This window comes from Giraffa tippelskirchi, chromosome 1, assembly GCF_054371585.1.
Source record: "Giraffa tippelskirchi isolate mGirTip1 chromosome 1, T2T-mGirTip1v1.2.pri, whole genome shotgun sequence".
Taxonomy (NCBI): Eukaryota; Metazoa; Chordata; class Mammalia; order Artiodactyla; family Giraffidae; genus Giraffa; species Giraffa tippelskirchi.
This window is the reverse complement of record NC_137275.1, coordinates 159,925,854-159,952,248: the sequence shown is the minus strand read 5'-3', so window position 1 is coordinate 159,952,248 and position 26,395 is coordinate 159,925,854. Positions and strand designations below refer to the sequence as shown.

Genomic DNA, 26,395 nt, shown 5'->3' with positions numbered 1-26,395 from the left:
CTCTCCAAGCTGACAGCAATCCATTCATCATCTTTTTTCAAACATCTATGAATCTACCTATCCTTTCAAAACAGCACCTGATTTGACCATCTATTTCATAAACATATTGTGAGACACTCTGTCCAAGGCCTTGCCAAAATCAACTTACTCCACCTACACAGGAAAAAGAATTACATGATTTTAATATGATATATTCCAACTGAACACATGTGGTTTCCAGAGGACTGTTTTCTAGTTAAGTCTCCATAAATCATTTGTTTAATGATCAATTAAAAAATTGTCCCAAAGACAGACATGAAACCCACTAATCTCACAGTTTCAGAATTCTATTTTTACCCCTCTTTAAAAAATAAATAAATAAATAAAAGCAGTATTTGCAGGATCTTAAGTCTTTTGGGACCTCTACTACTGACCGTAACATGCTCAAAGAACACCAAACCGCTCATTTCTCCAAGTCATTTAATCTCAGGACATTTACTAGTTGAGAGCATTGAGTGCTTTCTTATCACTGCTTCACCTTCCGGAAACCTTAACTCTCTTGCTACCATCATTAGTCTCCTTTACTGAACCTGAATATCATTTTTTTTGATAGAGAAGTTGAGACCAACCTAGAAGTTCCATAGCTCTGCCTTAAATTCCAATATCTAGTATTATCACACGATCTGACCCAAGCAATATTTTATCCTTTTTCTTGTTTTCCTTCATGATCTGAACACAACATGTTGTGGTCCTTAGCCTCTTTATGAGTTTCAAAACAGTTTGGGATTCAGCCTCTTGTATGCTCTTCTCTTTTATACCACTTCTGCATTTTTGTTCCAACCCTTTCTTTTGTACGAGGATCAGTACAGTTCAGTCGCTCAGTCGTGTCCGACTCCTTGTGACCCCGTGAATCACAACACGCCAGGCCTCCCTGTCCATCACCAACTCCCGGAGTTTACCCAAACTCACATCCATTGAGTCGGTGATGCCATCCAGCTATCTCATCCTCTGTCGTCCCCTTCTCCTCCTGCCCCCAATCCTTCCCAACATCAGGGTCTTCTTACGAGGATCACTCATGCTTGTATTGCCAGTATTTCACTACAGACATTTCATGCATTCAATCAACATTTTATTGCTTGCCAAATATATGCAATTCACCCTACTAGAGCAAAGGATACAAAGAGACCTAACAGCTTATCCCTGCCTTCAAGGAATCCAGAGGAAAAAAATAGACATTGGGGAAGAAATATAGGCCCAAACATACCAAGATAAAAGTGCTATGTGAGCAGGGTACAAAGCAACTAGCTCAAGTATGAAATAGTTGCTAAAGTCTTCATCAAGGAAATGATAACCTGAATTGAGTCCTGAGGTGAGGAAATAGTCAGTAAAAGACTAAAAGCATGTACAAAGGTAGGATAATATAAAGAGTGCCTTGTTTTCATACAAGAGTGGTTAACTTCAAGTAGCTGGGATTTAAGTTGCCTGGAGTGCAAGAGACAGCCTGAAAATATAAAGCCAGTTATTATAAGGCCTTGTGATTTAGGTGTCCAATGCACAGAACAAATAAAAGGAAGCAAATTCTCTCTACAGAATACTTGGTAGGTAGGTTTAGTTGCTAAGTCTTGTCCGACTCTTGTGACTCCCTGGACTGTAGTCTACCAGGCTCCTCTGTCCATGGGATTTCCCAGGCAAGAATACTGGAGTTAGTTGCCACTTCCTTCTCCTGGGGATCTTACCGATCCAGGGATTGAACCCAAGTCACCTGCATTGCAGGCAGACTTTACAAACTGAGCCACCAGGGAAACCCCACAAAATATTATGCAGCAGTTAAAACAAATCAAGCTGTATACCCAGTAACATGGAAAGGTCTTTAGTATTAGTGCTGAGGGCAAACTAAATAATGTCTATAGCATAATATCAGAGCAATGCAAAATTAAAATACGTGTACATCGATGGGAAGAACTGACTCATTGGAAAAGACTCTGATGCTGGGAGAGATTGAAGGCAGGAGAAGGGGATGACTGAGGATGAGATGGTTGGATGGCATCACTGAATCAAAGGACATGAGTTTGAGCAAGCTCGAGGGGCTGGTGATAGACAGGGAAGCCTGGAGTGCTGCAATCCATGGGTCGCAAAGAGTCGGACACGACTGAGTGACTGAACTGAATTCGCATCCAGTGTTTATATGCACACAAAATAAAGCTACAAGTTTATACAAATAAAAGGATTCAGATCAAAAATATGATATGATAAAATATGATTCCCTACAGAGAGGGAGGAGCTTCCCTGGTGGCTCAGAAAGTAGAGAATTCACCTGTAATCTGGGAGGACCTGGGTTCGATCCCTGGGTGGGGAAGATCCTCTAGAGGACATAGAAGCCCACTCCAGTCATTCTTGCCTGGAGAATCTCATGGACAGAGGAGCCTGGCGGGCTGCAGTCTATCCATGGGGTCGCAGAGTTGGACACGACTGAGTGACTAAGCACAGCACAAAGAGGCAATGTAATGAGAAGCTGGGAGATGAAAAGAAAGGAATTTTTTTAAAGTGTATATAACAGCCAAAGACATAAAGAAAAAAAAAACTTAAGTGTTCCTATAAATGACAGAAATTTTAAAGTCTGGAAATGGCAAAATATAATGTACTTCTAAGAAGAAAGTTTGGCCCAGTGTGAAGTGCATACCCCTGTCGATATAGTTTATTCTAGAATCGAAGCGCATGGGTTCATCATTCCTTTTCTGCACATGCTGAGTACATCTTTATCATTCTATTAAAAAGGCTAGGAAAATTGGCAGATAAACTGCCAACAAGTAAAGAGGGATGTAGAACTTTTATTAAAAGATGAAACTGAAGACTAGGTAGGACAGAGAGTTAATAGCTTCAAATAAAAGCAGTATCTTAAAGTCTAAATTTGACTATCTTCTGGAAACTTTACTGAAAACATTTCTGCACTGTGTAGATAATGAACTATGTAAATAGTAAGGGTTTTACCAAGATAAGGGTCTATTTCATTTTCTTATAAGTATGCCAAAGGGAGAGCAATGAGACATTAAAACAAAGTCTTGATGAGTGTGTCTTGGGAACTCAGAATAGGTATCTCTGCAATAAACTCACACAGGCCCTACCATCTGCATTACCAAGAGCTGCTTCATCTGTACAAACAGACTTTGTATAGAACCATAACTGAATACTACAGGCAACGAGCCAACATTTTAAAACTTCATCAAGCTCTAGTGCCAGGTGACAACTGTTTGCTTGACATGATTTATGCAACACATTTCATCTAGTTATCTTAGAATCAAAGGAATTTTACCAAAGAGTCCTCATTCAGATAAACAGCAATGGTTTCTCCTCCAATCACATTTGTGAAAAGTGGAAAACACACCTGGGAAGTTCCAGGACGAGATCCTACTGATTAAATTTTCAGAACAAAGAACTTAAAAACAGAAAGTTGGCAGCTTTATTTAGAATTCCTCTATTGTGAATCCGCCTGCAATGCAGGATACCCTGGTTTGATTCCTGGGTCGGGAAGATCCGCTGGAGAAGGGATAGGTTACCCACTCAAGTATTCTTGGGTTTCCCTTGTGGCTCAACTGGTAATGGAATCTGCCTGCAATGCAAGAGACCTGGGTTCGACCTCTGGGTTGGGCAGACCCCCTGGAGAAGGGAAAGGCTACCCACTCCAGTGTTTTGGCCTAGAGAATTCCACAGACTGTATAGTCCATGGGGTTGCAAAGAGTCGGACACAACTGAGCAACTTTCAGGACACAACTGAGCAACTTTCACTTTCACTATTGTGAAGACACTTTTTTTCATTTGAATGTAGAAATATAACTAAAAAGCAACCAGTATTATGGACTCTATGGGAGAGGGCGAGGGCGGTATGATATGGGAGAAGGGCATTGAAGCATGTAAACTATCATATGTGAAACGAATCGCCAGTCCAGGTTCGATGTGTGATACAGGGTGCTCAGGGCTGGTGCACCGGGATGACCCGGAGGGATGAGATGGGGAGGGAGGTGGAAGGGAGGTTTCAGAAGGGGAACACATGTACACCCATGGTGGATTTATGTCAATGTGTGGCAAAACAAATACAATATTGTAAAGTTAAAAAATAGATAAATAATTAAAAAAATATAAAGACATCTCGACATGAAAAAAATAATTTTTAATTAAAAACGATACATATAAATAATACATAACATGGTTAACAATACTGTATATAACCATGGGGCCTTCCCTGTTGGCTCAGCAGTAAAGAATGCACCTGCAATAGAGGAGACAAAAGAGATGGGGGTTCAATCCCTGGGTTGGGAAGATCCTCTGGAGGAGGAAATGGTGACCCACTCCAGTATTCTTGCCTGGAGAATCCCATGGACGGAGGAGCCTAGTGGGCTATGGTCCATGGGGTCACAAAGAGTCAGACACAACTAAGCGACTGAACACACACATATATAACCTTACATTTCTACAGACATGTTCGTGAGGGTCAAATGTTTGTTTTTCTGTTGGGTCTGTGCTTCATTAATCTGAAAGACATTCTTTCCCCTTTGAATCTTCTCGTGAAGTATCATTTCAGCCCCTACTTAATTATCCATCATCTCATCTTACTATCTTTACACCCATTCAGAATAAGGTAAATTTTGATAAAAAGTGGAAGTTAAAGGAGGGTATCTTCAATAATGACCAAAACTATTTTATTTATAAGAGGTATTTTTATTTTACCCTTATTATTACTTAAGGTAAATACATATTATCTATGGGAAATGAGATAGGGATATTAGTTCCTTCCCTCTGTATAAAATGTGTTTCTTGTATAATCAAGAAAAACTATTTCAAATTACCATAGTGACTTCTCTGATAGCTCAGTTGGTAAAAAGCCACCTGCAATGCAGGAGATCCCGGTTCGATTCCTGGGTTTGGAAGATCCACTGGAGAAGAGATAGGCTACCCACTCCAGTATTCTTGGGCTTCCCCTGTGGTTCAGCTGGTAAAGAATCGGCCTGCAAACGGGAGACCTGGGTTCAATCCCTGGGCTGGGAAGATCTGCTGGAGAAGGGGTAGGCTACCCACTCCAGTATTCTGGCCTGTAGAATTCCATGGACCTATAGTCCTGGAGCTGCAAGGAGTCGGATACGACTGAGCAACTTTCACTTCCATAGTGACATGATGAGGGAAAATTTTAGTATAAGAAATTCTCAACTTCAAGAGCGGTTATAATCAAAACTGCAATGAAGTATCACCTCACACCAGTCACACTGGCCATCATAAAAAAATCTACAAATTATAAATGCTACAGAGGATATGGAGAAAAGGGAACCTTCTTGCACTGTTGGTGGGAATGTAAATTGATAGAACCACTGTGTAGAACAGTATGGAGAACCTTAAAAAAAAAAAAAAAGGAATAAAACTATCATACAACCCAGCAATCCCACTACTGAGCACATACTCTGAGAAAATCATAATTGAAAAAGACACATGTACCCCAATGTTCACTGCAGCACTATTTACAATCACCAGGACACGGAAGCAACCTGAATGTCCATTAACAGATGAACGGATAAAGAAGTTGAGGTACATATATACAATGGCATATTACTCAGCCATAAAAAGGAATGAATTTGAGTCATTTGAAATGAGGTAGATAAACCTAGAGCCTGTTATACAGAGTGAAGTAAGTCAAAGAGAAAAAGAAATGTCGTATGTTAATGCATATACATGGACTCTAGAAAAATGGCACTGATGAACCTACTTGCAGGGCAGAAACAGTGATGCAGACATAGAAGATGGTCTTGTGGACACAGTGGGGAAGGAGAGGGTGGGACAAATCAATAGAGTAGCAGTGACATATATACATCACTATGTGTAATACAGCTAGTGAGAAGCTGCTATATAACACAAGGAGCTCAGCCCTGCACTCTGTGATGATATAGACAGTTGGGATGAGGTGGTGGGTGGGAGGGACACACAAGACGGAGGGGATAAATCTATACTTATGGCTGATTCATGCTGTTGTATGGCAGAAACCAATGCAACACTGTAAAGCAATTATCCTACAATTAAAAAAATAGATGGTTATATATCAAAGGACCTCAGCCTGGGAACTTCCTCTTGCCCTCTCTCATTTTCCTGGCTAAAAACCCAACTTTAGATACAAATGCACAATCATTAGCTTTGTCAAAGGTTCTGTGAGAAATTGAAGAGTGGAGGCAAAGACTGACAAAGTCTAAAAGTTACATATATATACTTAGAAAAGACAATCTGTTCTGGACTCAAATTCTATATTATACTAAGATGCCTATTTTTCTTATAACAAGACACATTAATATAGCACCTCAACAATTCATGCTAAATAAATACAAACTTTCTTGCACCTCAATCTACCCATGTTTGAAGTGAAATAACCTAACATTAACAATGCCACATAATAGTTTTAATAGTAGGGTAAGGAAAAAGTCCTTGCTCAATACAACAATTATTGGCTTGATATTTACCAAGTTTTCCTCTTAACACAATCATAAGTAAGTCAACATTTAAAAAACAACAAGATAACATTTAATGTCCAATTTTACTTTTCTTAACGTTCAACTTGAAACTAATAAACTTGTTTATTCATATCACTTAGTCACCTCATTCTTTGTACACCTTAACTGAGCTGGGATTTCACAGAATCTCAGAGCTAGTATGTTACCTCTCATCTTCTCAGGCTCAAGAATAGTATTAGGGGTTAAAACAAGTCCTCAAACAATATGTTAAATCACTAATTACACTAAGACATGATAGTAGTTAAGTTATAAGCTACAAAAGTCCACTATCAAAAAAGCTCCAAAACACTGCTATTTTTCTTTCCATTCCAAGTACACATACCTCTATTTCTATAATGAGAAAGAATTATACTTAGATGACCACTTAACCAATCAGTTTCCTAATAAGCAACATATTTTACTGTATGTACAATGGAGAATTACACATGCCTACCAATGCTTCTTTATATTCTCTCTTTGACATATTTAATGTTCCCACAGAATGATTTTTTCTTATAAAATGACAAATTATTGTAATCTACAAAATACATTTTTTCCCAGTGAGTTATGACACCCTTGAGATTTACTATTTCTTTCCTATTTTCTTTCACTAATATTCATTTAAAATGTACAGTATAGTAGTAGTAGTACCACAGCTGCCTTTAATACAATAATTTGTAACTTGCCTTTTTATGTCATTCTATACAGTAAATAAATGTAAATGCAACTTATGGGGTGAATACTTCCTAAAATATAATCATGCAAAATATCAACAATATGTTTAATGATTTAGTTATAGGTTTTGATTCTTATATTTTATGTCATTATGTCAGTGGTATTTACTGCAAAGTAAACATTTAGCAAATTTATACAGGAGAAAAATTTCAAGTTCATGACTGTTGTAATGAGGAAAAAATGCAAAAAAATCTATTTAAGCACCTTGTGAAATTGTTTCATATAATTTAAACTTTTCAGGTAGTTTTTAAATCTCACTATTCTAATAAATGTTATATGATATTTATAAAGATAAGAATACATTAGATGATTTACAGGGCATAAGGTTTCTCCTCATGGGGTTTACAGTCTAAGCTACATAGCAAAACATAAGAAACAAACATTTTTAAACCTTGCAGCAATGTTAATTTTTTAAAACTCTTGAAAGTACATCAGAGAATAACAATTTTCATTACATGAAAACATAAATTGAGTTTTATGTTTCTTTATTAAACAGTATAGTTCACAACTTTTATTCATTTAATCCAATTTCCCAATCCTCCAAAACAATTTTAACAGATACTGTGTTAGTAAAACAGCATTTTCTACTCATCCTAAAACCCACATAATATGCTTTGGAGGAAGGTAGAATGATTTTCAGAGAAGGCAATGGCACCCCACTCCAGTACTCTTGCCTGGAAAATCCAATGGACGGAGGAGCCTGGTAGGCTGCAGCCCATGGAGTCACGAAGAGTCAGATATGACTGAGCGACTTCACTTTCACTTTTCACTGTCATGCATTGGAGAAGGAAATGGCAACCCACTCCAGTGTTCTTGCCTGGAGAATCCCAGGGACGGGGGAGCCTGGTGGGCTGCCGTCTACAGGGTCGCACAGAGTCAGACACGACTGAAGCGACTTAGCAGCAGCAGCAGCAGAATGATTTTAACATCACTGTGTAAAAAGCCATCTAGTAAGGTCTAGTCAAATCGACAACTAAGCACTTGAAATACATCTACCAGTCCTCCCATCAGAAAGATAAAATTTAAGAACTATTGCCCTTTCAAGGAATAGGTTCTGGCTAGGAAGAAGTACAATTAAAACAATATTATGCTAGGTCAAAATTTTTTCAAAAATTTGCTGCAATTACAATTATCACTGACAAGTCTTAAGAAGTTGAAGTATAAAGTACGAATTAACAAGAATGTACAAAAGACTGTACAAAATGTTTCCATGAACAGCAATGCAAATATTAACCTCTCTATGAAACACACTATCAAGTATTTACGGTTTACTGAAAACAAATTCTCATCCAAATTTACATTTGCTTTGCATGTCAAATTTTGCAAATATCTGCATGAACATACCTGTATAAGCTATTTTATTGTTTTATCTTGGTTTTAGATATAAATAACCATTTGGAGAATATCTGAAAGGAATAACATGCCCTATATCATATATTAAAATATTTATTTCTATGATAATAAATAAGTTGTTAGAGTAACATAAGTGAACTTTTGTGTTTCCCAATTCATAAATCAATTAGTGCTTATACTATTTCTGAAAATAAAAGAGGGGGGAACGTTCACCAACTCATTTTATGAGGCCAGTATGATTCTAATTTTTTAAAAAATGACAAAAATATTATAAGAAAATTTAATCAATACCAATATTCCTCAAGAAAACAGACACAAGTATGTCTGTAACAAAATCCTAACAAATCAAACCAGTAACACATAAAAAGTGTAATAAATCATGATAAAAATGGGACTTCTTAGAATTGAAAAGCTGCTTAATATTAGAACATCAATTGGTGTAATTTACCAGATTAACAGACTAAAAGACAAAAAGACAAATACACCCACACATATATCATGAACTGATTTTCAATAAAGGTGTCAAAGTAATTCAATGAAGAAATTATAGTGCTTTCAACAAATGATGCTGAAAAAATTGGATACTCATATGGAAAGACATGAAACCTACATTACCCTATATACAAAAATCAACTTAAACTGTATCATCAACCTAAAGAGATGATAAACTTCGAGACGAAAACAAACAAGTTAAATGACATTAGGTTACACAAAATTTTTAATACTCTATAGAAAGCCCAAAGAAAGAAACTGATAAATTAACTTCATCAAAATAAGACTTCTGTTCTTTGAAAAGACACATTTAAGAAAACAAATAGGCAAGCACATCAATGTGAGGGGAAAAACCTGCAAAACATATTTTTGATAAAGGGTTTGTATTCAGAATATGTAAATATCTAAAAAGAACTCAATAAGGAGACAAAAAACACGATTTTTTGGGACGTGAGTAAACCTATGGCTGATTCATGTTGATTTTTGCTAGAAACCAATGCAATACTGTGAAAAAATTATCCTTCAATTAAAAATAAATAAATTTTTTAAAAAGTAAATGTAAATGGTAAATGGATACTTTACAAATGCGGATATGTAAATGACCAATAAGTGTATGTGAAAATGTGCAACATCATTAGTCACTGTAGTGCGATACAAATTGAAACTGCAATAAACTACTACTACTACATATTCAATGTAACTAGAGCTAAAATTTAAAACACTGTCAATACTCGTGTTAGCAAGGATGCAGAGCAACTGGAACTCATACATTACCAGAGGAGATGTAAAAATGGTACACTTGGAAAATAGTTTGGCAGTCACTTATAACATTAAAATATTTCCTCATCATAAGACTCAGCAATCTTTCCTGTACACTGTAGGATTCCATTCTGAAAAAGGCAAGACAACAATGACACTGAGCAGAGGTGTGGCTGCCAGAAGCCCGAGAATGAGGTAAAGGATTGATTTTAAAGGGTCAGAAACAAGCTTGCTGGGGTGATGGAAATGTTCTTGTTGTGTGATAGTGCATGAATTATATGTAAAATATGCCTCAATAAAACCAATTAAAAATAAAAGCACTCAAATATATGCTGGAGACATATGTTAGTCAGAATGTCTAGTAACTTATTTATTCAAGAAATAACTGCAATTTGTTTGATTTGAATATGTAAAACTCCAAATGCTAAAAAACCCCAAAAGGTTATCAGTGGAAAAGTCAGTCACTCTATCATCCCTATGATTTCTATGCCTTTTATCACTTCATTTATATTTGCAAAGAAACTATACTAGTATATGAGGACCAGCTTACTAATTGAGACATCTATTCTAAAGGACACTTTAATAAAATAGAAAACTAATAACATGTAGGTTATTTTTTCCCAGAGTCTTACCCTTATAAATCAGAGTATCAGTGGTCTGAAAGTATCTTAGTATCTCACTTCTAACATCCTGCCAATTCTTGTCTTAAACTTTATCTCCTGGCAAGTGCATTATAAACCAATACTTACCAATGCATCAATCTGAGTATATTACAAGTCACATTAAAATATTCCTAAAGAGTAACTACAAAGACAAACCTAATATTCCTGCATTGCCAGAGCTTATAGTACACCTGAAAAGAGAAGGCATACATACAGGACACTTTCATTAAGAATACAATATATATGCCTATATATACCTATATATAGGACTTTATATATATATATATATATATATTGACTTATATATATATATATATATAAGGACTGGAAGACTGCTAGGGTAAGAAAGAAAGCAAAAGCAAAAATGGACTTCTTTTTGAGATATAAGGGACTTGATCATTCTTGAACATGGGTATGAAAAAGATGAACATGAGAATGACATAGATGTGACTATGTGAACAACAATTTCAATGGAGAAAGACTTACCTAAATTGGAAGATTAGAAAGAAGTACAAGGTAAGTTGGAAAGATAGGATTCATTTATCCAAGCAACATTTATTGAGTACCTATTATATGTCAGGCACAGTACAGAAATGGAGCAGTTTGGGAAGAAATTCTGGTCTTAGGAATTTGGTCTTTTTACTCTGTAGCCAACGAAAGGAAGAGAGTTCTTCAGAGCTCATGGCAATTTCACGTACATGATCTCAATCAATTTTCACAAAAAATGATTTTGTAGAATGAGGAAACAGAAACTTGGAAGGTATATGTTTATGCTTTAAGTACTACAGCAACAGAGAGGGAGAGAAAAAACCTCCAGATCTTTCTACACCTACCTGAGTGCTCCTCTGTTGCTCCATTCTCCATACTATTATGCTCTTTTTCTCAAGAAAACAATAGATCGTTAAAAAAAAAAAACACATGATGTGATAAAAGTAGTATTTTAGTCAATTAGATATGGTGGTGATGTATGGGTTGAATCAGACTGCACAGAACCTGGTAGCAAAGAGATCTAGTACTCTAATAATCCAGGAATAAGTGGAAGCCATTGGAATGACAGTCAGTGTCTGTAAGACTACACAAAGATTCAACTAGGTCTCTTATTTGAATGCCAAGAGACTAAAAAATAAGCAGAAGACTAGTAGAGCCACTTACAAAACTGAAATGTCAATAACCAGATCTGTTTTGTTGAGGAAATCATCTACTGTGGTCAAATTATTTCCCAAACACAAAGATAAACACATTATATAAGTCTCTACTACTAAAGCCAGAATAATGCAGGGTTTACTGCACTTGGATACTTTATTTACAGATATTTGTGATTTATATTCTGAACAGTTCAAACCCTCCAACAATCCCCACAGGTATCTACAGTCACAAAGCCCAGTAAGAGTTAATATGTCCACTTTCTGGAAACTTTTAAAATAGTTGATACACCTAAAACTAAAGAACAAATAAATATCTGTTTAATTAAATCTATCATTGAGTCAAGGCTTTCTTCCAGGGGATCAGAGTTATTTACCAGTAACAAGTAAACTCCTATTCAAAGGCATGCAACTGAGAAAGTATTTTAAAATCTATAAAAAGATCAAATCTATCTTACCTCTCAGTTGGAAATTATTTCTCAGGGCAGGGCTATATGTGTAACCTCTCCCAAGATTCTAAAAAATCCCATTCTTTACATTAGTTTATTGACAACAACATCGGACTGGTAGCTCTTTAATAGCTATAACTTGAGATCCAACAGATTAAGCTAGTTCTTAAAAGGGGATAACTGGTGTGCTGAGTCCCTGGGTTGCAAAGAATCGGACATGACTTAGATTCTGAACAACAACAGAGAGCTGAGGCCAAATAAAATCCTATGCAACCCAGAGTGGAAAGAACAGAGGTCAATACTGCACTTTTGCAATGGTCAGTAGAGGCTGCCAATGTACAAAGACCTGTAGGGCTCCCCTCCACCTCACAAACACACAAGGTGTTGCCACCAAAACAAAACGCATTTCCCATGGCATAGTATGAAGACCAGCATTCTGGGCTCCTCAAAGAATATTATTCAACAACAATCACCAAGTATCTTTTCAACCATAGCTTCTGGGCATGTGTTGAACAAACAAAGGAACTGCAGGGTATTTTGAGTACTTTTAAAGATGATCACACTTAGCCACTCTCTGGTCAAAAGAAATCACGACATGTTACACAATTACCCTTCCAGAAGTGATCCTTCAGATTTTAGAAACATGTGAAAATGAGTATTTTCACTGAAAATAACAGTTTGCTTTGCGGTCTTAAAATTCTCGTTTGAATAGATGTATTATTTGACTTCTTCAAATAAAGGGAACAGGTTAGAGCTGAAGGAAATTTTCAGTTACTGAATACAGAGTCATAATTTGATTTATAATTTGTAAGTATCAATCTTAAATTACCAATCCTAACATGCTTAAAAGGAACTTCCTCACATTCAGCAGTCAGGGGAGATTCTGTCCGTCTGTGCCTCTCACTCGGAGCCAAGAACACAGACACTCAAATATACCAAGTGGCAATCAATTCTTAAAATTCATTTCATGAATCTGCTCAACAATTTTAAGAATTATGTATCTGGCCCTTTTTGAGCTCCACAACACTGCTATTTCTTGTAGAGAGGAACTCTGCTGTCAATCACAGCTCCCTTTTGCCACGCAAATATGTGCTGCAGCTTTCACTTGTCACTCCTATTATATGTAATGTAGGCAGCTTAGCACTAAATCAATTTAAGGAACTGCACAAGTTAAATACATACATTATTATGATGATGACACAAAAGGCAATGAATGTCTTGCAGCTCCATTTGCTTTCTTTGTTAAGAAAGAAAAAGCTAATTATCTGCAGCTGTCAACCATGAAGACCTAGACCTATTTAAGTCAACATTAGCCTTGGACAACTGAAAACATTTCTCATATTTTTGCCCAATTGTTTTCTTTTTCCGAAAAAACATATCTCATTACGAAATATTAAACATTCTGAAGGACAATGTAAAAACACGTTGCAAAATGTAAGACCAAACATTTGTATCCCTTTTCAAAACCAATTCATTTTAATACTCAAAAAACTGACTGCCAATTTTTTGTAATATCCATTCTCTAATTAGTGTAGTCAAAATTTAGAAAGATACCAACCCTCTCCACATAAATTCATATTAAAAAAATTCAACTGAAACCCTACAGACTAGTGGTTGCAATGAAATTATGTTAAGATGATCAAAGGAGAAATTTTAGCCATTTATTTAACGAAGGGAAAGAAAAACTCATTCCAAAGTTAAAATGCTGATAAATAACAGAAAATTCCCACTGAATTACCACCTTCTATGTAGTATCATGTAGTCTTTATCTATCAATCTTCCATTTTTCAATCTAGTCCCATTAAAATCTAAAACTGAATAGCTAATTAGTTTGTATATTTCTTATCCAGAAAATATCAAACAAGAATGAAAAGAATACTCTTAATAAGTTAAAAAAAAAACTTATCAATATATAACCTACAAAATCTCACCACAGTGAGTTCTTAAAAGTATAAAAAGGTCATTATTCTTAATTATGAACATGAACATTCTTTGCATTTGCTCTTACTGAGTTTTCAGTGATAAAACATTATTTTTTTATTTCTTGTGAAGACCTCTTCTCACAAGAATACACTTAACAGTATTTTAAAATTCCATATTCAAACACTATGCATTTAGCTTTCTAGAGAATTAAACCTATGTAACCCCTAATATAAGCAAAATCAACATAAATTGAAACTCAATCACATAAGAAAAAAATCTAAACAAATAGCCTAACAAAATTAGTTTTACAAATAATAGCTTCATGTTTAAGTCCCTAAACCAGCCTTAAAGAGAAGTCTTTTCTAACTACATCTAACCCACCATTCCTCCCTTCCATCTGAAGGAATCACTATTGTCTCTTCAGGAGTCAAGGGAGAAAAGGTCAAGAATCTTTAATGGCATAAAAAGCAAAGTCATTTCAGATCCAAAGACTCACAGGCGGACATGGCTAAGCTACAGACACAGACATGGCCTGTGCAATAGATAAAGAAATAGTACAGTTAAGGAACAAACAAACATGAAGTAAAATTTCTACTGTCCCCTAACTAGCAATTGACAGGATCAAAATTACATTGTAACTTTGCAACAAAGCCCAGGTTCTTTTCATAACACAATACTATCCCCAAGCAGAATTCTTCTCTAACTCTACATTTAAAAAAATCTGTATCTATCAAGATTCAGCAATGGTTGCCATCCTGTACAATTGATGATGCTGGTGAGAGTGTTATCCAAATGCACAAAGCAGAAATGAAAAAATATGATTGGGAAATAATCATTTGTCTTAAAATGAGGAGGATAAGATAGGTGACCTTCCAGGGTCCTTTTAGCACTAACATTCTAATATACTTTGGATTATTTATCTTGCTAAGACATTTGGGAACAGATAAGAAGCCTCTGGCTATTTCTTTCCTACTTTCTGACATCTGTTCAAGGTAACATTATAATTCCCAGCTGATTATTTTATAAAAACCTAAAAATAGCATCTACAACTAATACAATTCTCACAACTCTGTGAGAGGGTTTATCATTGTATACAGGTAAGAGAAACTAGGCTCAAGATTGTGGTGACTTGGCACAAATCACCAAACTACTAAATAACCGAGTAATTCCAAAGGCAGGTCTGCCCTACTCACAACTCAGGACACTTCCCATCAGGTACTAGAGGCCACCATAATAACAGGGTCTATTTGTACATCACCAGAACTTTGTTACATGCTCCTCTTTTGGTTCTCAGAGCAGCCCTGTAATGAAACAAGGCAGGTAATAGTAGTATTCTGGCCTCATTTTACAAATGAGAAAACTGCGACTCAGCGAGAAATTTAAACCACTTGCTGAAGGATACTTCAGAGTGCTGTCAAAGTCTCAAACACAGGCTTCCTGACTCCAAGTTCAGTGTTTCTTTTGTCATTGTAATTTTTATTGTCAATTACAAGTTGGCTTTAACGTATCTTTAAAACATTTTTATGCCTACACTGTGTAACCTGGTCTCTCTAACTCTGAAGTCTACTCAGCGGAATTGAGCCCATGAAGGCATCATGTTTACACTCACCTGTGACAAAACTTAAATTTCCAATACAGAATTTATTTTCCAAAGATATCTGCCTATGGCTGTCAAAAAGATTTCCACTCAGATTTTGAATAATCAAGAACAAGGTTCTGCACATTAGAAAAATCCTACTTGAATCCCACAAGAAAAAAAAAAAAAGATGCCTAATTTGGGAGTTTGTTGAATTATAAATCAGACTTCTCCTTGCTTATATCCACTTAATAGGATAGTCAGTAGTACTGCCTTGTCATTAATTCCTCAAAATCTTTCCACCCAAACGCACTGACATTATTGAAGGCCAGAATGATCTCATTTAGTAAAGCAGCTTCTTGCCCTTTCATTAGGCCCTAATCTAAATTACGGTATAAAGACATACGGCCCTGTACTCGTGACTGGTTCATGATAAAGGGCATTAGCTGGTCCTGTGGCCTGATGAAGTCTGGGGCCACGGAAGGGTCTTTTTTGGACTTTATCATTCCAAGAGCAGGCAATTCATTTTGAGCTAGAAAAATAAAATATAATCTTGGCCCATCTGGTTCTGTAACACTCTATATTTGTTTAGAAAGGTCACTGTTGTCAAGTTATTGAATGTTATCTCTGGAATTGACAGGAAGAGAGAAGTTTCTAAAAGCAGGCCAGGAATATTAAAGCACCATATATTAAGGTGTAAAGTAATGTTTAAAAGCTTGGCCTTTGATGTTAAACAGACCACAGTTCAAATCCTAGCTCCACTACCTACTAGTTAAGTGGCCTTGGGCAAGGCAGCAGTTTTCTTAATTCATTTTACCCATCTATAAAACTTAGATAATAACATTCTAGAGGAATATCTGTAATAACAACATTACCTAACACTTATACATCACTAGTCTATAGTTACTATTCAAAACTTATTCAGCAATTATTATCTGTTAACTTTCATTCTCCTTTTACTCTAGTTTGGTATGAAACTAAAGTTTCATTGCTTTTATTAAATCTCTCTCCAGACAACAAAGCGGAATTTAAATACAGACTTACAATTTATGCTATGCACATAAAATACATGAATTTAGAGCCTATCTTTAACAAAACTTCCAGTCTATGTTAAGCATTTAAGCAACAGTCACTCCTTTTTTTAATCAGATTTATAGCAACCATTACTTTGTTAGCAGAATGACAGAGTTACTGTGTCACTCACAAATGAATACTAAGCAGTATCAAATCTGCATCCAAACTTCAGTGAGACTAATACAGCTGTTTTACTGAACAACTGTTTCAGTATCTGATGTTGTTATACGATAGTTATTTTCTTTGTATTACATAGTTTTCTATCCATGTTTCACAGCGGTACTATGACCCAACTATTGCAGTAACAAGAAAATCCAGAGTTGATACAGACAGGTTATTTATGCCCTTCTCCTTTGGGAGATTAGCAATGTGGCTAAAAATACACAAATAATTAAAACATATATTTAGAAAAGTAGCTCAATCGAAACTCCATCCGGAATGTAGCCAAACAGCACTGTTTTCAGGTCAGCAGGCCAGATTCCAGACTGACTTACATAACACCTTTTGTAGCTCACATCACATGCACATATGCTCAGTTGTGTCCGACTTTGCAACTCCATGGACTGTAGCCCACTAGATTCCTCTGTCAATGGAATTTTCCAGGCAAGAATACTGGAGTGGGTTACCATTTCCTACTCCAGGAGATCTAACCCACGTCTCTTGCATCACCTGCATTGCCAAGCAGATTCTTTACCACTGGCACCACCTGGGAAGTCTTGTATCTCAATGATGGGCAAATATTTCACCTGCAGTTTGGCAGGAATAGCCATCATGATGTGTTGAACTGTATTATTCCCACACTTTCTGACTGCTTTCTCCCAAATCAAAGTATGCCCTATAAACTGGAGCAAGAGTTATAGTCTCAGGCTAGGAAGCAACATTTCTAGCTTTTCTACTTCAACTATTAGCTGCTATGCAGTTTCCTGCTTGGTGTCAATGAGAATAGGTCCATCTCCTCCATGAGCTGTTGGGTGGGTTCTCTGCTTTCTTCACACTGACCTAAGAGCTCTAGGAGTCATCAAAAACAAATCTCAAACTTCAGGTTCCAGTCAAGATCACTCATAGATCAACAGACAGAAGTCTAATATTCAAGTATTGAATTAAGGGCTACAAAGGTAAGGATCACAGAAATTGATAAGCTTACACAGAAAAATATCACAATATATGAGAAACTCTCTTGACCTGCCTTCATTTACCCAGCTTGCTAACTGAACCCACACTCTCCATTTCCTCTCCCTCTACAAGGACAGATGCCCACAGTGTGCTGAAAACTCACAGAATGTGGGCTACTCTCTGGTCCACCCCTCACAGTCCTGCTCCCCAGTGCAGCAGTATTTGCTAATTAGGGGATTTTTATTGTAAATTGTAATTAATTTAATTACCTATTAGACAAATAGGGAAAGCAAAAACAGAAGCTAAAATATCTTTAAAAACTTCTTCAAAAGCTTTGCAAGACTTAATAAAGGCAAGTCACTATGTAACACTGGTGTTGAAATAAACAAAGATAAGAGAAATATAAAAAACTGATGAAAATCATAAAATTTAGAACAACGGCTCTCAAACTTTAGCTTGGAGGCCTTATAAAAACAGATTGCAGAGCCCCACCCTCTTAGTTTCTGATTCAATGAGTCTGGGGTGAAAACAAAGAATTTGCATGCTAAGAAAGTCCCATGTGATGCTGATGATGTTCCTCTGGAAACCACACTTTGAAAACTATTGCTTTCCAATTCTCTAAAGTTTTAATCTACACTACAGGAACAAAGTATAAACTGAAAATGATTTGCTATGAATGTAACATATTTAAGAAAGACACATTGTTCCAGTCAGCAAACCCATTCAAAGGAAAGGCCTTGGCCCTAATCCAAAGACGTCTTATTTATGTTTTGAGTTAAGACGTTAGTGGAATGTATACATCATCTTTTATGAGCTGTACTGACTTCTTCAATTAATGGACAAACTGTGAGAAACAAACTCATCAGAAGAGATCTCCTGTCAGATACAAATGATAGAAGTATTACCACAGTCTAAAAGCCCCTTGCCAGATGGCTCAGTGGTAAAGAATCTGCCTGCCAATCAGAAGACGCAGCTTCAATATCTGGGGCGGGAAGATCCCCTGGAGTAGGACATGGCGAGCCACTCCAGTATGCTTGCTTGGGAAATCCCATGGACAGAGGAACCTGGTGGGCTACAGTCCATGGGGTTGCAAAGAGTCAGACATGATTTAGCAACTAAACAACAATAAAAATCCCTTCATTTTCACTATTTGTAAAAGGAAAATTCTAATGTTTAGTATTGGTTAAAAAACTTTGCTAAAAACACAAGCTTACTATATCAGTGAAGCCTTTGAAATAAAAATTTACGTATCACTATCTAAATTTACTTATGAGATTTCTGCATTGGAGGATTAGAAATATATATTGTCAGCCAAGTGGCGGAGTCAAGCCTTGAATAGAGATCTGTCCTCATATTCAAAGTGGCTTTTTCTCCAACCTTACGACACAGCAGTATGATCTTTGGAAGAGTTCAAGACAAATTAGAAACAACATTTGGCTCCCAAACAATCTACATGTCTGCAAAATAGAAAATGCCAAAATTCATTCAGCTATTTAAAACTAGATGGATTATTAGCATTATATCTGCTGTTTTGAATAAGACTGTAAGCACACCCAAAGACATACTTACTATTAAATGGCTAGTTTATTAAATATAGGGCATTATAAGAGAGCTGGTCGAGCTGGTCAGAGCTGGTCAGAGCTACTCGCACTGAAGCAAAGTTTTTGGCAACACAACCCTGTTTAGGCAAGAAATCTGTGGAGAACAGATGACAGAAAAATTCATAGACAGATGTAGTAGGGTAAGTGAAATGGAGAACACCATGTTTAGAGAGCATCAAAGAAGCAGCCTAGGTATACACTGAAGTAATGCATCTGAAGATGTGGCATTTATGGACTGCTTGGAAAGAAGATAAGCTACTCAGGGACAGCAATCACCATCATGATCATGCAAGCTTACCGTTTTAGAAATTAGAGGCATAGACAAAAGCATTTTATCTTTTCCTTAGAAGGTGCTGATGTGTAATGTAGTATAATATGAATTCCAAAAGTAAAGAGGACCATATTTGATAAAGTATGAAGGAAATTCAAATGGCTAGTTTTACACACTCAATCTAACATGTTTAGAACACTAGCACCAATTAGTATTATAGTATTTGAAGTCAGAGAACAGTTTGTGAAGATTTGAAATAACTATTCTGTTTCTTTAGAAAGTGATTCAGTAGTAAATAAAAGCCTAACATCATGTTGGCAGTAAGCTATAGACCTAGAAATGGTTAGGGCGGTCACTAGAAGACAAAACAAAACCAAAAACATAAAATAACAAGTGTTGGTGAGGATGCAGAGAACTAGAACCTTGTGTACTGTTAGTGGAAATGTAAAATGGTGTAGTTATTATGAAAAACTGTATGGAAGTTACTCAAAAACTTAAAAATAGAGTTATCAAACGATCCAGCAATCCTACCTCTGGGTATATACCCAAAAGAACTGAAACCAAGATCTTGAAGAGGTATTTATACACCCATGTTCTCTACAGCATTATTCACAATAGCCAAGAAGTGGAAGCAACCTAAATGCCCATTAATAAATAAATGGATAGGATGGGTTGGGAGTTTGGGATTAGTAGATGCAAATTATTATATATAAAATGAATAAACAAGGTCCTACTACATAGCATGGGGAACTATATTCAATATCCTATAATAAACAACAATGGACAGGAATGTGAAAAAATATATATACATGTATGAACTGAATTACTTTGCTGTGCAGCAGAAATTAACACAGTATAAGTCAAATATACTTTAATTTAAAAAACCACTGAAAAAAAACTATTACTTCAGTAAAATAAATTTAAAAAAATAAATGCATAAATAGTATACACATAAGGCATACCTGGGAGCTATTGCGGGTTTGGTTCCAGACCACTGCAATAAACTGAATATCACCAACAAAGTGAGTCATGTGATTTTTTTGGTTTTCCAATGAATATAAAAGCTACATTAACACTATACTACAGTCTATTATATGTGCAACACCATTGTGTCTAAAAAAATGCATAAATCTCAATTAAAAGATACTTTATTGCTAAAAAATATTAACCATTTGAGCCTTTAGTGGGTCATAACTTTTTGCAATAGGAATATCAAGTCACCATAACAAATATAATAATAATGAAAAAGCTTGAAATATTGGGAGAATTATCAAAATGTGACACAAAGATAAGAAGTGAGCAAATACTGTTGGAAAAAATGGCACCAACAGATTTCTTTGATGCAGGGTTGTCATAAACCTTCAATTTGTTAAAAAAAAAAAAAGTGCACTATCTGAGACACACAATAAAACAAAGTGCAATAAAATGAGGTATGCCTGTACAATGGAACATTATTTAGACTTTAAAGAGAAGGCAACCCTGTCATATTCTACAACACCTTGATGACACTATAGTATGTGAAATAAGACAGCCACAAAATCACAAATACTGAATGATCCTATGTATATGAGATACTTAAAATAGTAAAATTCTGAGAAAGTAGAATTGTCATTACCAGAGGCTAAGGGGAAGGAAGAAAGGAGACTTATTCTTCAAGGGTATAAAGTTTCAGTTCTGCAAGCTGAAGAACTTCTAGAGGTCTGTTGTACAACAATGCACATACAGTTAATGTACTGTACTTGAAAATGGTTAATCTGGTTAGAGAAAAGCCATAGAAATAAAAACATCTTGAAAACTCTGGTAAGTTCACAGAAAAAGTACTGAAAAGGTTCACTCTAACTCGCTTAACAAATAAAATAATCTCACAAGAGTAGATTCAATATTAATCACTATAATCTCTCAGTAACACTAATTTCTATAAAATTCTAGGAACCTATGACTTAAATTTGTTACTTCAAATGGAAAGAGATATGGCATATCAGAATTACTTGGAGGGCTTTTAAAATATTTCTTACTCTCACGCAGAGAGATGCTCCCAGTAGAGTGAGCCATCATTACTGAGGCAACTGTGCTATATTCTTCAACTATGTTGGGACTGAAAACAGACTGAGAATTGTGTTTTTATTTAAATGATAATTTAAATCAGTAATAAAAAAATTCAATTTAATCACTTTTCTTATAATAACAAAATTACAGGTAGTGTTTGATATAATTAAACTTTCTTCACACTATGAAGCTAAACATGTGTTCTATTTTCTGAATCCATACGTAAGACATTGTAAATGTGGCTGCTTGAACAATGAACAACCTTTGTTATAAGATCGCATATTCACTTGGGCTGGGCACTGATGGAGAACAGAATCAACAATATATGGAAAATGCAGGCAGAAATACCTCTCAAGACTTCTGAAATATTGTGTCCAGAACATTATTCTTTTTGACAGCCCTTTCCTATGTGCATTTATCTCAAGATGCCTTTTTGCCATGATCTCCTCTCTTCCCAAAGCACTTTTCTCACTGTTTCTTTTCCATATTTAGAGGAAGGTAAAGAACTAAATTTTCTACACCCAAACTTTCAGAAACAAAATAAAGAGCATCTCTCATTTCCATACATTGCTGTTTCATTTTCAAGCAAACAAAGCTACATTTTAAGAACCCAAGGTTAACTGAATCTTTTTCACACTAACTTAACTTCAGTGCATTTTTCTTATACCATATTTTTAAAATCTATTGATAAGCATCTGATAGTACCATAAAATTAAGCATTGACCTATATTCTCTATTGGTAACATTTTCTTAAAGATTACATAAATATGCTATTTTACATGGAAATTATACATTAATAACTTCAAATCTCTAAGGGTATATTTGAGCTCTACGGTATCTTTTTACCATTTCCTGCCTTCTTTTGTGTTAAATAGATATTGTCTAGCGTACTTTTTTCATTCCTTGGTTGTTTCTTTCACTACAATGTTTTGAGTTATTTTCTCAGTGGTTCCTCTGGAAATTACAATTATCATTTTAATTTAAAACATTCTGGCCAAAAATTGTATGGACCTAGCAGAAGATATTAAGAAGAGGTGGCAAGAATACACAGAAGAACTATACAAAAAAGATCTTCATGACCAAGATAATCACGATGATGTGATCACTCACCTAGAGCCAGACATCCTGGAATGCGAAGTCAAGTGGGCCTTAGGAAGCATCACTACAAACATAGCTAGTGGAGGTGATGGAATTCCAGTTGAGCTATTTCAAATTCTACAAGATGATGCTGTGAAAGTGCTGCACTCAATATGCTGGCAAACTTGGAAAACTTAGCAGTGGCCACAGGACTGGAAAAGGTCAGTTTTCATTCCAATTCCAAAGAAAGGCAATGACAAAGAATACTCAAACTACCACACAATTGCACTCATCTCACGTGCTAGCAAAATAATGCTCAAAATTCTCCAAGCCAGGCTTCAACAGTATGTGAACTCTCAACTTCCAGATGTTAAAGCACGATTTAGAAAAGGCAGAGGAACGAGAGATCAAATTGCCAACATCCACTGGATCATAGAAAAAGCAAGTGAGTTCCAGTAAAACACCTACATCTCCTTTATTGACTATGCCAAACCCTTTGACTGTGTGGGTCACAACAAACTGGAAATTTCTTCAAGAGATGGGAATATCAGACCACCTGACCTCCCTCTTGAGAAACCTGTATGCAGGTCAAGAAGCAACAGTTAAAACTGAAATGGAACAACAGACTGGTTCGAAATCAGGAAAGGAGTACATCAAGACTATATATTGTCACCCTGCTTATTTGACTCATATGCAGAGCACATAATGAGAAATGCTGGATTGGATGAAACACAAGCTGGAATTAAGATTGCTGGGAGAAATATCCGTAACCTCAGATATGCAAATGACATCACACTTATGGCAGAAAGTGAAGAAGAACTAAAGAGCCTCTTGATGAAAGAGAAAGAGGAGAGTGAAAAAATTGGCTAAAAACTCAACATTCAGAAAACTAAGATCATGGCACCTGGTCCCATCACTTCATGGCAAATATATGGGGAAACAAGGGAAACAGTGAGAGACTTTATTTTTTTGGGCTCCAAAATCACTGCAGATGGTGACTGCAGCCATGAAATTAAAAGATGTTTGCTCCTTGGAAGAAAAGTTATGACCAACCTAGACAACATATCAAAAAGCAGAGATGTTACTTTGCCAATGAAAGTTCATCTAGTCAAAGCTATGGTGTTTCCAGTAGTCATGTATGGATGTGAGAGTTGGACTATAAAGAAATCTGAGCACCACAGAATTGATGCTTTTGAACTGTGGTGTTGGAGAAGACTCTTGAGAGTCCCTTGGACTGCAAGGAGATCCAACCAGTCCATCCTAAAGGAAAACAGTCCTGAATATTCATTAGAAGCTGATGCTGAAGCTGAAACTCCAATACTCTGGCAACCTGATGTGAAGATATGACTCATTGGAAAAGACCCTGATGCTGGGAAAGATTGAAGGCGGGAGGAGAAGGGGATGACAGAGGATGAGATGGTTGGATGATATCACCAACACAATGGACATGAGCTTGAGTAAACTCTGGGAGTTGGTGACGGACAGGGAGGCCTGGCATGCTGCAGTCCATGGGGTTGTGAAGAGTTGGACACGACTGAGTGACTGACCTGAACTGAGTCAGGATTAACACTAAAATTTTAATAATAATTTAAAACTTGCCTCCAATATGCCTCTGTTTCCTCGCCTTTCTTTTTATTATTATTGTAAAACTACTTCTCTATATGTTATAACCTCATCAATTTACCATTGCTCTTTATTTCTTCATGTTTACTGTTTAGTATCCTTTTGTTTCAACCTGAAATATTCCCCATAATGTTTCCTGTAGGGCAAGTTTGCTAGTGACAAACTCAGTTTTTCAGTTCAGTTCAGTCGCTCAGTCGTGTCCGACTCTTTGCGACCCCACGAATTGCAGCAAGCCAGGCCTCTCTGTCCATCACCAACTCCCAGAGTCTATCCAAACCCATGTCCATCGAGTTGGTGATGCCATCCAACCATCTCATCCTCTGTCGTCCCCTTCTCCTCCTGACCCCAATCCTGCCCAGCATTAGGGTCTTTTCCAATGAATCAACTCTTCGCATGAGGTGGCCAAAGGATTGGAGTTTCAGCTTCAACATCAGTCCTTCCAATGAACACCTAGGACTGATCTCCTTTAGGATGGATTGATTGGATCTCCTTGCAGTCCAAGGGACTCTCAAGAGTCTTCTCCAACACCACAGTTCAAAAGCATCAATTCTTTGGCGCTCAGCTTTCTTCACCGTCCAACTCTCACATCCATACATGTCCACTGGAAAAACCATAGTCTTGACTAGACGGACTTTTGTTGGCAAAGTAATGTCTCTGCTTTTAAATATGCTATCTGCTGCTGCTGCTCCTGCTGCTGCTGCTAAGTCGCTTCAGTCGTGTCCGACTCTGTGCGACCCCATAGACAGCAGCCTACCAGGCTCCGCCGTCCCTGGGATTCTCCAGGCAAGAATACTGGAGTGGGTTGCAATTTCCTTCTCCAGTGCATGAAGGGGAAAATGAAAGTGAAGTCGCTCAGTCGTGTCCGACTCTTAGCGACCCCATGGACTGTAGCCTACCAGGCTCCTCCGCCCATGGGATTTTCCAGGCAAGACTACTGGAGTGGGGTGCCATTGCCTTCTCCGAAATATGCTATCTAGGTTGGCCATAACCTTCCTTCCAAGGAGTAAGCGTCTTTTAATTTCATGGCTGCAGTCACCATCAGCAGTGATTTTGGAGCCCAAAAAAATAAAGTCTGCCACTGTTTCCACTGTTTCCCCATCTATTTCCCATGAAGTGATGGGACCAGATGCCATGATCTTAGTTTTTCTGAACGTTGAGCTTTAAGCCAACTTTTTCATTCTCCTCTTTTACTTTCATCAAGAGGCTCTTTAGTTCTTCTTCACTTTCTGCCATAAGGGTGGTGTCATCTGCATATCTGAGGTTATTGATATTTCTCCCGGCAATCTTGATTCCAGCTTGTGTTTCTTCCAGCCCAGCGTTTCTCATGATGTACTCTGTATATAAGTTAAACAAGCAGGGTGACAATAGACAGCCTTGACGTACTCCTTTTCCTATTTGGAACCAGTCTGTTGTTCCATGTCCAATTCTAACTGTTGCTTCTTGACCTGCATACAAGTTTCTCAAGAGACAGGTCAGTAGGTCTGGTATTCCCATCTCTTTCAGAATTTTCCACAGTTTATTGTGATCCACCCAGTCAAAGGCCTTGGCATAGTCAATAAAGCAGAAATAGTTTTTACTTATTTGTAAATGTCTTTAATTTCTCCATCGCTGAGATTTTAGCAAGATACAGAATTCCTGGTTAACAGTCGTTTTTTTCCTTCAACATTTTGAAAATGTCTTCCAGCGTCCATGGTTTCTGGTAAATCAGCTATCAGTATTTTTCTTTTGTAGCTTTTAAGATTTCTCTTCGTCTTTCACTTCCACAAATTTGACTATGATCTCTAAATTAGATTTTGATGTCTATGATTTGTCTATATTTGGGTTTATTCTACTTGGAGTATACTGTTTATTTAATGCATAAATTAATGTTTTTTCAGCAAGTTTGTGAAGTTTCCTGTCATTATTTCTTTTAATATTCTTTTTGCCTTTTGTTTTTTTTCCCCACTCTTCTCCTTCTAAGACTCCCATTATGTGCATGTTGATACACTTTCAATGTCCC

General features: G+C 36.6%; 1 protein-coding gene across 17 annotated transcripts in view; it reads right to left on the bottom strand.

Annotated features, from left to right (window-relative positions):
- Nucleotides 1-26,395, bottom strand: part of RFX3 (regulatory factor X3) — a 309,752-nt gene that overhangs the window by 231,388 nt on the left and 51,969 nt on the right. For 3 of the 17 annotated variants that reach the window (XM_081502308.1, XM_081502319.1, XM_081502339.1), the window contains exon 2: nucleotides 9,855-9,970. The exons of the other annotated variants lie outside the window; for them this stretch is intronic. In XM_081502308.1, the coding sequence (XP_081358434.1) occupies nucleotides 9,855-9,969 (115 nt within the window). In that variant the 5' untranslated portion in view covers nucleotide 9,970. The remainder of the gene's footprint in view (nucleotides 1-9,854; nucleotides 9,971-26,395) is intronic. 17 annotated transcript variants of the gene reach the window in all.